The sequence below is a fragment of the Babylonia areolata genome, chromosome 1 (assembly GCF_041734735.1).
Source record: "Babylonia areolata isolate BAREFJ2019XMU chromosome 1, ASM4173473v1, whole genome shotgun sequence".
NCBI classification, from domain to species: Eukaryota; Metazoa; Mollusca; class Gastropoda; order Neogastropoda; family Buccinidae; genus Babylonia; species Babylonia areolata.
In genome coordinates, this window is record NC_134876.1 from 98,489,353 (window position 1) to 98,504,458 (window position 15,106).

General features: G+C 43.2%; 1 protein-coding gene across 2 annotated transcripts in view; it reads right to left on the reverse strand.

Moving 5' to 3' along the window:
• The window catches only part of LOC143290088 (WD repeat and FYVE domain-containing protein 3-like), a 120,711-nt gene that overhangs the window by 28,803 nt on the left and 76,802 nt on the right, over nt 1-15,106 (reverse strand). For both annotated transcript variants that reach the window (XM_076599386.1, XM_076599381.1), the window contains exons 43-55: nt 14,765-14,866; nt 13,884-13,961; nt 13,373-13,505; nt 12,651-12,733; nt 9,892-10,051; nt 7,603-7,832; nt 5,647-5,795; nt 5,150-5,209; nt 4,323-4,469; nt 3,902-3,985; nt 2,596-2,650; nt 1,641-1,878; nt 457-563 (exon numbers count right to left, since the gene is read on the reverse strand). In XM_076599386.1, coding sequence (XP_076455501.1) covers nt 457-563; nt 1,641-1,878; nt 2,596-2,650; nt 3,902-3,985; nt 4,323-4,469; nt 5,150-5,209; nt 5,647-5,795; nt 7,603-7,832; nt 9,892-10,051; nt 12,651-12,733; nt 13,373-13,505; nt 13,884-13,961; nt 14,765-14,866 — 1,626 coding nt within the window. The remainder of the gene's footprint in view (nt 1-456; nt 564-1,640; nt 1,879-2,595; nt 2,651-3,901; nt 3,986-4,322; nt 4,470-5,149; nt 5,210-5,646; nt 5,796-7,602; nt 7,833-9,891; nt 10,052-12,650; nt 12,734-13,372; nt 13,506-13,883; nt 13,962-14,764; nt 14,867-15,106) is intronic.

The window sequence follows — 15,106 nt, forward strand, 5'->3', positions numbered from 1 at the left end:
TGTTATTTAAATGCATTCATCTCCATGTCAAATGGCACTGCTAAAGGGTTTCATATAGATCAAATTTCCAGAATCTGAAGGGAAAAGCATGTTTTTCAGACTTTTCCAGCCCTGTAAATGGTTCTTCCATTTCCCCCCCAGACTTTTCCAGCCCTGGATATGGTTCTTCCAGACTTTTCCAGCCCTGGATATGGTTCTCCCAGACTTTTCCAGCACTGGAAATGGTGCTCCCAAGACTTTTCCAGCCCTGGATATGGTTCTCCCAGATTTTTCCAGTCCTGGCTACGGTTCTCCCAGACTCTCCCAGACTTTTCCAGCCCTGTATATGGTTCTCCAATTTTCCTCAAGACTTTTCCAGCCCTGGATATGGTTCTCTAAGACTTCCCGGACTCATCAGGAAGCCTGTTCTGGAGCCACATGGTGTGGTGGCAGTGCAGGGCAAGGCCTGTTACCCACCTGCAGCTTGAGGAAGTGCTGAGTGAAGGGCTCCATCCGCACCAGGTAGGACGCCACGATCATGGCAGAGGAGTAGTGAGTGCCGTAGTGGTAGGGGGGCGTCTCCCCTGGCAACACGCATCCACATCAACACATATCATTCCACAGGCAACACCATGTGCTTCTTTAAGAAGTGTGCAACTACTGAATGGTGCTTATTCATCAGACTATCAATTCATGTGACAGGTATGTTTCAGTGTTATGTACTATCCCCCCCCCCCCCCACACCCCTCACCAAATATTCCTTGTGACCCAGGTACACTTGGTAATAAAGACATATTCTATTTTATTCTTATATTCTATTCTATACCCCAACTCAAAGTTATGACATCTATGGATGTACACACATATATGAGTGTGCATTTAATTATACATATGTGTGTGGTTTTGTTTATCATAATAAGTTCTGTGTTTGTATCATTTTTGCAATATTTTTCAGTTTCAGTTTCTTTCAAGGAACCAAAGAAAGCATCAGGACTGATCAATATACTGATCAATATAAACACCACCACACCTGGTTCTTGTATTTAAACACACTCACACACATAGCTGCAAGTATGTGTGTATGTATGCATGTGTGCATCTCTCTCTCTCTATATATATATCCAAACTTTCTGGGTCCTTTTTACATCACAGCCTGCATTCTCTGTCACTCTGGTTATCATCATCTGTTTTTTTTTTGTTTTTTTTTTCTCAAGGCCTGACTAAGCGCGTTGGGTTATGCTGCTGGTCAGGCATCTGCTTGGCAGATGTGGTGTAGCGTATATGGTTTTGTCCGAACGCAGTAACGCCTCCTTGAGCTACTGAAACTGAAACTGAAACTGTGATATTAACATCAGAGCCTACATTCTCTGTCAAAATGGTTATCCTCATCTGTGATATTTACGTCACAGCCTGCATTCTCTGTCAAACTGGTTATCATCATCTGTGATATTAACATCACAGCCTACATTCTCTGTCAAACTGGTTATCATCATCTGTGATATTAACATCACAGCCTACATTCTCTGTCAAACTGGTTAACATTATCTGTGATATTTACATCACAGCCAGCATTCTCTGTCAAACTGGTTATCATTATCTGTGACATTCACATCACAGCCAGCATTCAGAGATTTCCATTTCAAAAAGCAGCGTCCCCTCACCCTGCGGGTCGTCCCACTCGTTGTAGCGCTTGTCAAACTGCTTCAGGCGGTCGGGCGTCTGTGCCCCCATGGGCCTGGCGAAGTCGCGGAAGGTGGTGGGCTGACTGAAGTCCAGCTCAGGACTGTCGTAGTCGGCGATGATCCAGGGGAAGACGGGGTACTGCATCAGGTCGTTGTACGACCGGCCCGCCAGCGTGTTCAGGTGCATCAGGTACTGGAAGTTGTTGATCTCCCCTCGCTGTGCACACAAACACACACACATACACACACTCAGACACACGCACACACACACGCACACACACACACTCACTCAGACACACACACACACACACACACAGCGTGAAGGGAAGTCTCATGGTTGTGTTGTCAGCCATACAACCATGTGGTCATTTCTCTTCAGAGGTTATCAAGTTGACTTGATATGCAGTCCTTTTTCTAATGCAGGTTTTATGCACAAACACATCAGTGGCAGAGACAAACTTTTGCAATACTGATACATTTGTGGCCAGATTCCACAGGCTGATTAACCAAAAAACAAATACCAAAACAAAGTAATATAAAGAAATAAAAAACTTACAAGAATAACATATACTAAAATTGCCAAAATGCCAATATGGAAATGTGTATACTGTGGAAATATTTCCACCTACACAATATTCCCTTCCACTTTTTTAAAAATATTTTCTAACTTCCAATAAAGACATCTTTTTTCTATAAAAATTACCATAATTACTGGTCATCACAAGGTAGGTTGTGTCAGGAATTTCAACAAACTGGTAACTCTTCGCCACAATTGTTCTACACTCACTGAAGCAATTGACCAGTTTAAATGGAAAGTCTGATAATCATGATGATGCTCAAAGAAATAATTTAAATGCTCACAACTGTACATATCCCTAGAATTCTCAAGACGTTGTTGTTTTTTCATTTCAGCTAATCGTGACTTCAGATTTACCTCCCATCGCTGTGTCACAGACTTCTCTCCAATCAAACTGCTGATCAGGCCTCCTCTGAAAAATATCGTGAAAACACAGTCATTAAACTTTGAAGAATCCAGCCTAGGAAGAAAAAACAGTCCTAAACATCACAATACACTGGCAGTGAGACACTTTTACCTGCTGACTACAGTACTGCCATGCTCTTCATAATCGTTCATCCTCTGCAGACATGACTAACAAAAAACACTGACATACAAAGCCATCTACTTTACCCATTCAGCAGCCTCTGCAGGCTTCCAGGCCATACTGATGCAGAAAAAACGCATGAAATATATCGTTATTCCTCCAGATTACATGTGGACACATCTGGAAATGCTGTTAAAGTTAACAAATAGTAAAGAGTGGTAACTCTCTCCATTCACAAGGTACACAACTTCAAGTCAGTGCTGCTTACGCTACTAATTCAGCTAGCACACCAGTAAATAAAAGGTACACTGGAACAAACCCAGACACTTCCTCAAAAAAGGAAGCGCCAGGCCTGTCCTTACACCGATCATGAAGTTGTGTACCTTGTGAATGGAGAGAGTTAACACTCTTTACTATTTGTTAATCATTTCATCTCCTGGCCTCACTGTTTGTTAATTTCCAGTTGTAACACTTAGTTCCCTTTCTTCACAGTTTATGCTGAAGTCGGAGCGTCAGAACTGTTGAAACTCAGTACTGCCACTTAGCTCCCCTGACTTTCCCCACAGACAAACCATCTGTATGGACAAAATATAAAACTGCCTCCCTTCTTTTACTGTCCTTCAGTGAGATGATGAAAGTGTCCATATTTTTTGTTCGAAATTTGCACACACTGCTGACTTGTAAACGAATCCAGGAAAGCACACTAAGTTTGAAACAGATTTAATTCAGAACATTATATAACCACAATAGTGCCCTTTCGTTTTGTTCTGTAGTCTGCCTTGTGACTGAGAAGAAACTGGGTCAGTCACCAACTGCTGACACTCACTGTTCACGTGAACCAGTGACCGTGAAAATAACTCTCCTGCTCGCAAACACAGCTACACACTATGCATTTACTGGTCGCAGTGAAGAATGGAAAGGTCAGTTAAGATATTCTTTGCTTATGATGTCATTACGGAAATTAGATACCACTCCAAAAATTCAAAACTATTAAGCCCCGATCAGGCTCCTTCGTCTGAAACAGTTGTGAACAGTAGGACCTCAATCAGGGCCCTTTGTGAATTAATGAGACGAAATCTTAGGTCAGAACAATATGCAGGCAGGGCTCAACGAGTTAAAGCAGCAGACACCACTCACCCTGATTCCACTTTGGCGTTCTGACGCTGGCCGGACACTGATGTCTGTGCGTTGTCAGTGATGGCTGTGGCCACTGACAGAAACCTGAAAGAGGGATTCATGTTTTTATTATTCATGACTGTTGCTCATAGCCCAGCCGGACACACATGCCATATCAGGGTTGAAAACAAAAACATATTGAAACAAAAACAAAACACACATAAAAAAAACTCTGAAAAATAAGACACAAGTTTCTGAAATATTCGTAAATTTATTCACTTCATTTGCTTTATAATAACAATAAAAATACAATCAATAATACATTTCCCTCCATCTACTTGATTCAAAAAACAAAACAAAACAAAACAAAAACCAGTTTCCACTTCAACTACATTACTTTCACCATTCCTAAGTTCTTGACACCTGTCCACCGTACACTCACTTCTGGAACACCTTGTTCCTGATCTTTCTGGGGAAAGCCAGCAGGTGGTTGCGGCCGTCCCCAGAGAACACCTCTATGGCGATGGGCTGCAGCAGGTACCTCCGCTTGTGCACTTCACGAATGTCGTCAAACGCAAACTTGCTGAACCTGGAAGAAACTGGCTGAGTTCAGATCACCATCTGATAACAAGAAAAGAAGTGAAGAGAAAACAAAATTGGAAGAAAAATCTAGAACTCAAACAAGAAAGAAAACAACAATAACCCCCCACCCCCACCACACTTATTCCCCCTTCCACCCACCCCCCCACCCCCAAAATTTGTGTGTGTGTGTGTGCCAGACACCACCCATATGACTTTAATCACGGAAAGAAATCCTTAAAATAAAACAACTGTACACACACACACACACACACACACACACACCAGAATGCCTTTACTAGAGACATGGAACAGAATGCAAACACAAGATGATTCAACAAGGTACCAGATTGCACAGTAATGCACCAAGTCAGAAGAGGGACTGACAATGGATCAACCACCCAACCAGTAGCATCTTGATACCCACAACACCCTAACGCTCCCAGCCACAGCAGTGAAACATGAGGTCTCTCCATCAGTGGGTGTCGCACATGTGCAAACACACACATACACACTCACACACAAACCACACCCATACAAACACACACATACACACACTCACAAACAAACCACACCCACACAAACACACACACACACACACACTCACAAACAAACAACACACACCACACTCACACACACAAACCACCCCCACCCACCCCCAACACACACACACAAAGAGGGAGAACTCACATTCTCTTAGTTGGTCCTCCAGCACCCATTGAGGATTTCGGAATGATAGGATCATGGATTCTGCACACACATGCACATTATAATGCACCTACAAAATAGAACAATTTATCGAGCATGATAAAATCAAATCTGGTGCTTGCACACAGAACAACCTGCAGGCAGGTAGGTAGTCAGGTAAACACACACACAAAAACTCTCTCACACACACAAACACACAAACTCACACACACATACACCCACTCACACTCACACAAACACACACACATCCACTCACACTCACTCAGTCGTACACACACACAAACGCACCTAACGTGTGCCTGACCACAGACACAAACACACACACAAAAACTCTCTCACACACACAAACACACAAACTCACATACACATACACCCACTCACACTCACTCACTCAAACACACACACATCCACTCACACTCACTCAGTCATACACACACACAAACGCACCTAACGTGTGCCTGACCACAGACACAACTCACTCGTAAGGCAGACTGTCAATGTCCTTGATCTCCTTGGTCCTCAGCAGGGTGAAGCCATCGATGATGTAGAAATGCTCACGGCCAAACAGCAACAAGCCCTCCGCTGTGTCAAGGCCCTGGATGCGGGCGCATCGGAACATGTGGCTAATCTGCAAGGGACAAAACTCCATAAGTATCATCCAGACACATCGGAACATGTGGCTGATCTGCAAGGGACATAACTCCATCCATTTCATCTAGACACATCGGAACATGTGGCTAATCTGCAAGGGACATAACTCCATAAGTATCATCCAGACACATCGGAACATGTGGCTGATCTGTAAGGGACATAACACAATCAATTTCATCCAGACACATCGGAACATGTGGCTGATCTGTAAGGGACATAACACAATCAATTTCATCCAGACACTTATTTCATGACCATGTGGCTGTACGCTTACTTCACTAAAATGCAGCTGCATGCTTTCTGCACTAAAGTGTGACTCAATGCTTTCTTCACAAAAGTGTAGCTGTATGCTTGCTTCAATTAAGTGCAGCTTATGTTTATTTCACTAAAGTGTGGTTCAACATTCACTTCACCAAAGTGTGGTGTATTTTTGGTACACTGAGAGTAACTATGTGCTTGCCACGCTAAAAAGTTCAGCTGTATGCTTACTATGCTAAGTGAGTCTGCATGCTTGCTTTACTGAAGTGTACCTGACTGCTTGCTTTGCTAAAGTGTGTGTATAATTGCAGCTGTTTGCAAGTTCAGTCACCCAAGGTGGCATCACTGCGTTCGGACATACATATACACTACACCACATCGAAGCAGATGACTGACCAGCAGCGTAAAAGGAAATAATATTGCAAAATACATATTGCACGCAACTTCCAACTCAGTAATGAAGATTCCCCTGCAAGCTCCAGAACCCACCAGTCCTTTGAACCTCACCTTGTCCACGTCACCAAGGAACCTCATGACGGTCTGTCATCTGAACCTCACCTTGTCCATGTCACCAAGGAACCTCATGACGGTCTGTCTTTTGAACCTCACCTTGTCCATGTCACCAAGGAACCTCATGATGGTCTGTCTGTCTTTTGAACCTCACCTTGTCCACGTCACCAAGGAACCTCATGACGGTCTGTCTTTTGAACCTCACCTTGTCCATGTCACCAAGGAACCTCATGATGGTCTGTCTTTTGAACCTCACCTTGTCCATGTCACCAAGGAACCTCATGACGGTCTGTCTTTTGAACCTCACCTTGTCCATGTCACCAAGGAACCTCATGATGGTCTGTCTGTCTTTTGAACCTCACCTTGTCCATGTCACCAAGGAACCTCATGATGGTCTGTCTTTTGACTCTCACCTTGTCAATGTCACCAAGGAACCTCATGACGGTCGGTCTTCTGAACCTCACCTTGTCCATGTCACCAAGGAATCTCATGACGGTCTGTCTTTTGAACCTCACCTTGTCCATGTCACCAAGGAACCTCATGATGGTCTGTCTGTCTTTTGAACCTCACCTTGTCCATGTCACCAAGGAATCTCATGATGGTCTGTCTTTTGAACCTCACCTTCAACGGGTGGTTAAAACGAGTGGTTAAAACGTTGGACTTTCAATCTTAGTGTCCCAGGTTAGAATCTTGGTAACAGTGCCTGGCGGGTAAATGGTGGAGATATTTCCGATCTACCAGATCAACATATGTGTGCAGACCTGCTTGGGCCTGAACCTCCTTCATGTGTATACGCAAGCAGAAGATCAAATACCCACGGTAAAGATCCCGTAATCCTTGTCAACGTTCGGTGGGTTATGGAAACAAGAACATATCCAACATGTACACCCCCCAAAACGGAGTATGGCTGCCTACATGGCAGGGTAAAACGGTCATACATGTAAAAGCCCACTTGTGTACAAACGAGTGAACATGGGAGTTGCAAACCCACTAACAAAGAAGAAGAAGAAGCTCACCTTCTCCTTGTCGCCGAGGAATCTCATGATGGTCTGGTTATCCGACTTGCCAGCGGAGGGCACTGGTTCCTCCTGCTGAGAGTCTCCAGGTCCGTCCGTGTTGTTGTCACCGGCCGTCTCCCCGCCCTGCATGACGCCGTCCAGGGCAGAGTTGTCCTCCCCTTCCTCCTCGTCCCCCCCGGACTTGCTGCTGGAAGACCGGGGCAGCAGCTTTCTCATGTTGATGATGTCTGCACAATGACAACATGTATTGGAGGAGGGGGAGGGACAGCTTTCTCATGTTGATGATGTCTGCACAATGACAACATGTATTGGAGGAGGGGGAGGGACAGCTTCCTCATGTTGATGATGTCTGCACAATGACAACATGTACTGGAGGAGGGGGAGGGACAGCTTTCTCATGTTGATGATGTCTGCACAATGACAACATGTATTGGAGGAGGGGGAGGGACAGCTTTCTCATGTTGATGATGTCTGCACAATGACAACATGTATTGGAGGAGGGGGAGGGACAGCTTTCTCATGTTGATGATGTCTGCACAATGACAACATGTATTGGAGGAGGGGGAGGGACAGCTTTCTCATGTTGATGATGTCTGCACAATGACAACATGTACTGGAGGAGGGGGTGACAGCTTCCTCATGTTGATGATGTCTGCACAACATGACTTTTGATTACATGTCACACACACACACACTCAGTCAACAGACTCAGACTTAAGATGTCTAATTCTCTTATTCATAAGCAGATTTTCCATAAAACTATCCAATCTTAAATGCCAGGCATAGCATACACAACATTTTGCTTTAATCCCCATGTCTGATATTGATGTGCGTGGGAGTGCCTGATGTTTGTCATACTGAAAAGTATGTGGCTGGGGTCCATGGGCTGCTTTACCGAAGTGCATGTCTTAATGCTGAAACACAGGACAATGAAAGACAAAAAAATTAATCACCAAAACGAAATTGTTTAGTACAGAAATTCTCACACCCCAATATTTAGTGTAAAGCCACCAAACCTACCCTGATGCCATCTCCAACTAAGTCTTCTAATCAGGTTAAAAAAAAAAAAAAAAATTTTAAGTCTTCTAATCAGGTAAAAAAAAAAAAAAAAAGAAATCTTCTCAACAGCAACTTTGACATTATAATGTCTTCTCAACAGCAATTTTAACAATGTCACAAGTCTTCTCAACAGCAACTTTAACAATGTAAAGTCTTCTCAACATAAACTCTACCAATGTCAAACGTCTTCTCAACAGCAACGTTAACAATGTCAAAACCCTTCTCAACAGCAAATTTAACATTGTAAAGTCTTCTCAACATAAACTCTACCAATGTCAAACGTCTTCTCAACAGCAACTTTAACAATGTAAAGTCTTCTCAACAGCAACTTTAACAATGTAAAAGGTCTTCTCAACAGCAACTTTAACAATGTCAAAAGTCTTCTCAACAGCAACTTTAACGATGTAAAAAGTCTTCTCAATAACAACTTTAACGATGTAAAAAGTCTTCTCAACAACAACTTTAACGATGTAAAAAGTCTTCTCAACAACAACTTTAACAATGTCAAAAGTCTTCTCAACAACAACTTTAACAATGTAAAAAGTCTTCTCAACAGCAACTTTAACAATGTCAAAAGTCTTCTCAACAACAACTTTAACGATGTAAAAAGTCTTCTCAACAACAACTTCAACGATGTAAAAAGTCTTCTCGACAACAACTTTAACGATGTAAAAAGTCTTCTCAACAACAACTTCAACGATGTAAAAAGTCTTCTCAACAACAACTTCAATGATGTAAACAGTCTTCTCCACAGCAACTTTAACGATGTAAACAGTCTTCTCCACAGCAACTTTAACGATGTAAAAAGTCTTCTCAACAACAACTTTAACGATGTAAAAAGTCTTCTCAACAACAACTTCAACGATGTAAAAAGTCTTCTCCACCTTTAACAATGTAAAAGGTCTTCTCAACAGCAACTTTAACAATGTAAAAAGTCTTCTCAATAACAACTTTAACGATGTAAAAAGTCTTCTCAACAACAACTTTAACGATGTAAAAAGTCTTCTCAACAACAACTTTAACGATGTCAAAAGTCTTCTCAACAACAACTTTAACGATGTCAAAAGTCTTCTCGACAACAACTTTAACGATGTAAAAAGTCTTCTCAACAACAACTTTAACGATGTAAAAAGTCTTCTCAACAGCAACTTTAACGATGTAAAGTCTTCTCCACACCAAAATCAACAACGTCCTCCAGGAGTGGCACTGACTGATCCCCAGTTCTACCTTCAGGTGAGCTGGGCGACTGGTCGGCATCAGAGGACAGGAGGTCGGCATCGGAGGTGTGCTGAATGGGCAGAGCCTCGTGGCACAGGATTCCCTGGGGCCGGAAGTTCTCGTAGTACTCCCGACTGTCGAAGCTGATGGCTACTTTGTACCTCAGGGGCTGTGAACACACAGCAGGTGAGCTGTGGAGAGTCCGGAACTTACAGGTTTTCCGACATTAAAGCAAGCTATCAAGTCCCTTTGCTGCACACTGTAGGTGGCTTTCTAACCTTTCAGTGTCCCCCCCCCCACCACCTGCACCCCCCCCCTCCCCCCCTAGATATCAAATATAACTTATAAAGACCTGTTTTCCTTTTTACACTGTGAGTTAATTTTCCTCTTTGTAATATATGAATGGATAATTATAATCAATTTAAAAATAACTTTTATGAACAGAGACATGTTGTACCTACAACATGTATACTGTGATGGGATCAAATTTTTCACATTCCCAAACTTCAAATTAAGTTACGACAATGCTTTCTTCTGTTTATGTAAAGAGCTGGAGTTACCTTTCAGGTACCTTTCACCAGTAATGAGGAGATATTGGTTAAAGGTAATAACTTCTCTTCTCTGTTACAGACAGCGATCTCGTACAGCATACTGTGTCTGCTGATATCAGCCATAAGCAGCATGGGAAACAATACCCTTCACAACCTTACTGTCAGTGTATACTCACTCCACACCAGGTTTTCTTTACATTCTATACTGCCCGATGACTTCCTTCATTATACTCTCTGTACTGGCTGTTTGTTTATGTAATAAGAAAAGTATCTAAAAAAAAAAAAAAAAAAAAGAATGCAATTACATACAGCGGTGAAATTTTGTGATAATATAAAGAATAGAATGGACTAACATTTTGCAAAGTTTCAAAGCACTCACATAATTATTGACTGATTCATCTTATTTTGAAAAAAATCTGTGTTTTTCCCAACTGACATAAAGGGGGCGAGTTTTTCTCATATAACAGAAATTTTACAAATGTGGTCTTTTGTAACCATAGACACTTACTAACTGTAGCAACTGAATGGGCAAATGCGTATGCACAGTGGAATCCACTATAAAATCAGTACTTGCTAAAGTTGACGGAGACTCCATCTTGTCAAGCGAGCGGGCGAATAGGGTGACTGTACCCTCACATGTATTGTACTCAGACAAAGGCATTTTCAGCCACAATAAAAGTACAGGTGCACTTCTGGGTGACTGCAGAACAGAGCTGTGTCCTTTAGTTTCTCACCAAACCATTAACCTATGAACGACAAATTTTCAGACTCACAGTATGCTAAAGTGTACCACATTAACAAAGTGTTGTGCTCATGAGGTATGCTATAGTGTATCTTAGTATAGAAAGAGAAAAGATTTAAAATTGTGATCGGCTGAAAGATTCATTCTAGCCTGAATGTTATTCAGCTGTAAGATTCATTCTCTTCCCCTCACAAAATAAACGCACATATGCACCCACATACACTTGTGTGCACACACAAACACACACACACACACGCGCACGCACACACACACACATTCTCTCTCCCTTCACAAAATAAACACACACGTTCATACACCCACGTGCACACACACAGGTACACACAGACACTTACATTGTGACACCCACGTGCACACACACACAGGTACACACAGACACATTGTGACACCCGCGTGCACACACACACAGGTACACACAGACACTCACATTGTGACACCCACATGCATACACACACAGGTACACAGAGACACTTACATTGTGACACCCACGTGCACACACACAGACACATTGTGACACCCACGTGCACACACACACAGATACACACAGACACAATGTGACACCCACGTGCACACACACAGACACATTGTGACACCCACGTGCACACACACACAGATACACACAGACACATTGTGACACCCACGTGCACACACACAGACACATTGTGACACCCACGTGCACACACACACAGATACACACAGACACATTGTGACACCCACGTGCACACACACACAGATACACACAGACACATTGTGACACCCACGCGCACACACACAGACACATTGTGACACCCACGTGCACACACACACAGATACACACAGACACATTGTGACACCCACGTGCACACACACACAGATACACACAGACACATTGTTACACCCAGGTGCACACACACACAGATACACACAGACACATTGTGACACCCACGCGCACACACACAGACGCATTGTGACACCCACGTGCACACACACACACACAGATACACACAGACACATTGTGACACCCACGTGCACACACACAGACACATTGTGACACCCACGTGCACACACACACAGATACACACAGACACATTGTGACACCCACGTGCACACACACAGACACATTGTGACACCCACGTGCACACGCACAGGTACACACAGACACTCACATTGTGACACCCACATGCACACACACACACAGGTACACACAGACACTCACATTGTGACACCCACGTGCACACACAGACACTCACATTGTGACACCCACGTGCACACACACACACAGGTACACACAGACACTCACATTGTGACACCCACGTGCACACACACACAGGTACACACAGACACTCACATTGTGACACCCACGTGCACACACAGACACTCACATTGTGACACCCACGTGCACACACACACAGGTACACACAGACACTCACATTGTGACACCCACGTGCACACACACACAGGTACACACAGACACTCACATTGTCCTCCAGGTCAGGCCTGAAGGGGTAGTGGATGTAGAACATCTCATTCTTGGTCATCTTCTTCCTCATCCTTCCTGGTCCTGGAAATGAAGAAAGAAACAGCCTGAAAGATGATAACCAACTCCTACGTTCTTCTCACCAATAACCATCATGTTCGGCACAGTGATCATGTAAATTAAATTGGACCCTTCTTCCCACTGCCTCTGGTTACCCCTTCAGCAAAATCAGGAGATAGACTGTATTTTACTGACAAGGCACTTATCTAATATTTTTTTTAAAGCAGATATGATGAAGCGAAAATGGACACAGACTGTGTGTGTGTGTGTGTGTGTGTGTGTGTGTGTGTGTGTGTATGTGTGTATGTGTACCTTCAGTCATGTCCAGCATCCACCTCTGCAGCCTGGACCTGGCCACAGGCCCCCACAGACTGTGTGTGTGTGTGTGTGTGTGTGTGTGTATGTGTGTGTGTGTATGTATGTGTTATGTGTGTGTGTGTAAGTGTGTGTGTATGTGTGTGTGTATGTGTGTATGTGTACCTTCAGTCATGTCCAGCATCCACCTCTGCAGCCTGGACCCGGCCACAGGCCCCCACAGACTGTGTGTGTGTGTGTGTGTGTGTGTGTGTGTGTGTGTGTGTGTGTGTGTGTGTGTGTGTGTGTATGTGTGTGTGTGTGTGTGTGTGTGTGTGTGTGTGTGTGTGTGTGTGTGTGTGTGTGTACCTTCCGTCATGTCCAGCATCCACCTCTGCAACCTGGACCCAGCCACAGGCCCCCACAGACTGCGCTCCCTCAACAGCTCCTTCTCCACCTGCTGCCACTCCTCCAGCATGTAGCGCTCCATGTGCTTCTGGCTCTGTACACACACACACACACACACATAGAGGCACGCATGCACACACGCATACAAACATATAGAGACACGAGCACACACACACACACATAGATGCACACACATACACACACACTCACACACAGAGGCACGCACATGTATACACACACACTCGTACATAGAAGATGCACACACACACACACACACACAGAGGCATGCGAACACACACACACACACACACTCATATACATCAGTCTGTGTAATTTCATGCATGAATCCCCACAAACACAGAGGCAACAGTAGTTTCAGAGTACACACTATTGACAAGGCATATGGAATATACAACGAACCTCAATAAGTGTCGGCAATCAAAAAGTGTACAACACAAACAGACAAACTGACCTGCATGAACTGGTCATACTGGAAGCTGACCACCTCCTTGACCAGGTCCACATGACTTGCCGTCCACATCATGAAGTCCTGTTACCACAAATAACGTCACAGTCATCAGAATAATATGCTGATTTTTTATAGCTCCTTTCCATGTAACGTCAGTCATCATAATAATATGCTGATTTTTTATAGCACCTTTCCATGTAACATCACAGTCATCAGAATAATATGCTGATTTTTTATAGCAACTTTCCATGTAACAACGTCACAGTCATCTGAATAATATGCTGATTTTTTATCGCTCCTTTCCATGTAACAACGTCAGTCATCTGAATAATATGCTGATTTTTTATCGCTCCTTTCCATGTAACAACGTCAGTCATCATAATAATATGCTGATTTTTTATAGCACCTTTCCATGTAACGTCACAGTCATCTGAATAATATGCTGATTTTTTATCGCTCCTTTCCATGTAACAACGTCAGTCATCATAATAATATGCTGATTTTTTATAGCACCTTTCCATGTAACAACGTCACAGTCATCAGAATAATATGCTGATTTTTTATAGCAACTTTCCATGTAACAACGTCACAGTCATCATAATAATATGCTGATTTTTTATAGCACCTTTCCATGTAACAACGTCACAGTCATCAGAATAATATGCTGTTTTTTTATAGCACCTTTCCATGTAAAACATGCTCTGTTGCGCTGTACAATGTAAAACAACCGACATTTACACCATACATTTCAACCCTAAAATGACAACTTACATACACAACCCTGGACAGACACAACCAAACATTAACAGTACCAGTAATTTAAGTACACACACACAAAACCCAAGCACAGACGGAACAATGAACAGCAAGGCACAAAGACTTACACTCATGTGAACGTTGGAGACAGGGGAAGCTTTGATGGGGAGCTCCCTCTTGGTCTTTCGTGAGGCCAGTCGCAGCACACCGCTTCCCATCCTCTGCAGTTTCTGCAGAAAAGAAAGCTTCATACATAGAATGCTTTTAACATCAATATTTCACCTGAATCTGTGGGCTGGTGTTTCATTTTGGTTTGTTTGCCTTTGGTTTATCTGACTCAACCTGGTCAATACCACATGAATCTTCTTTAATTGTACTTTTATTCATTAAAATGTTCATCACTGATTCCCCCCTCCATCTGTCATGTTCATCATACAACTCCCCCAGCACACCACCTTAACTCTTCACAA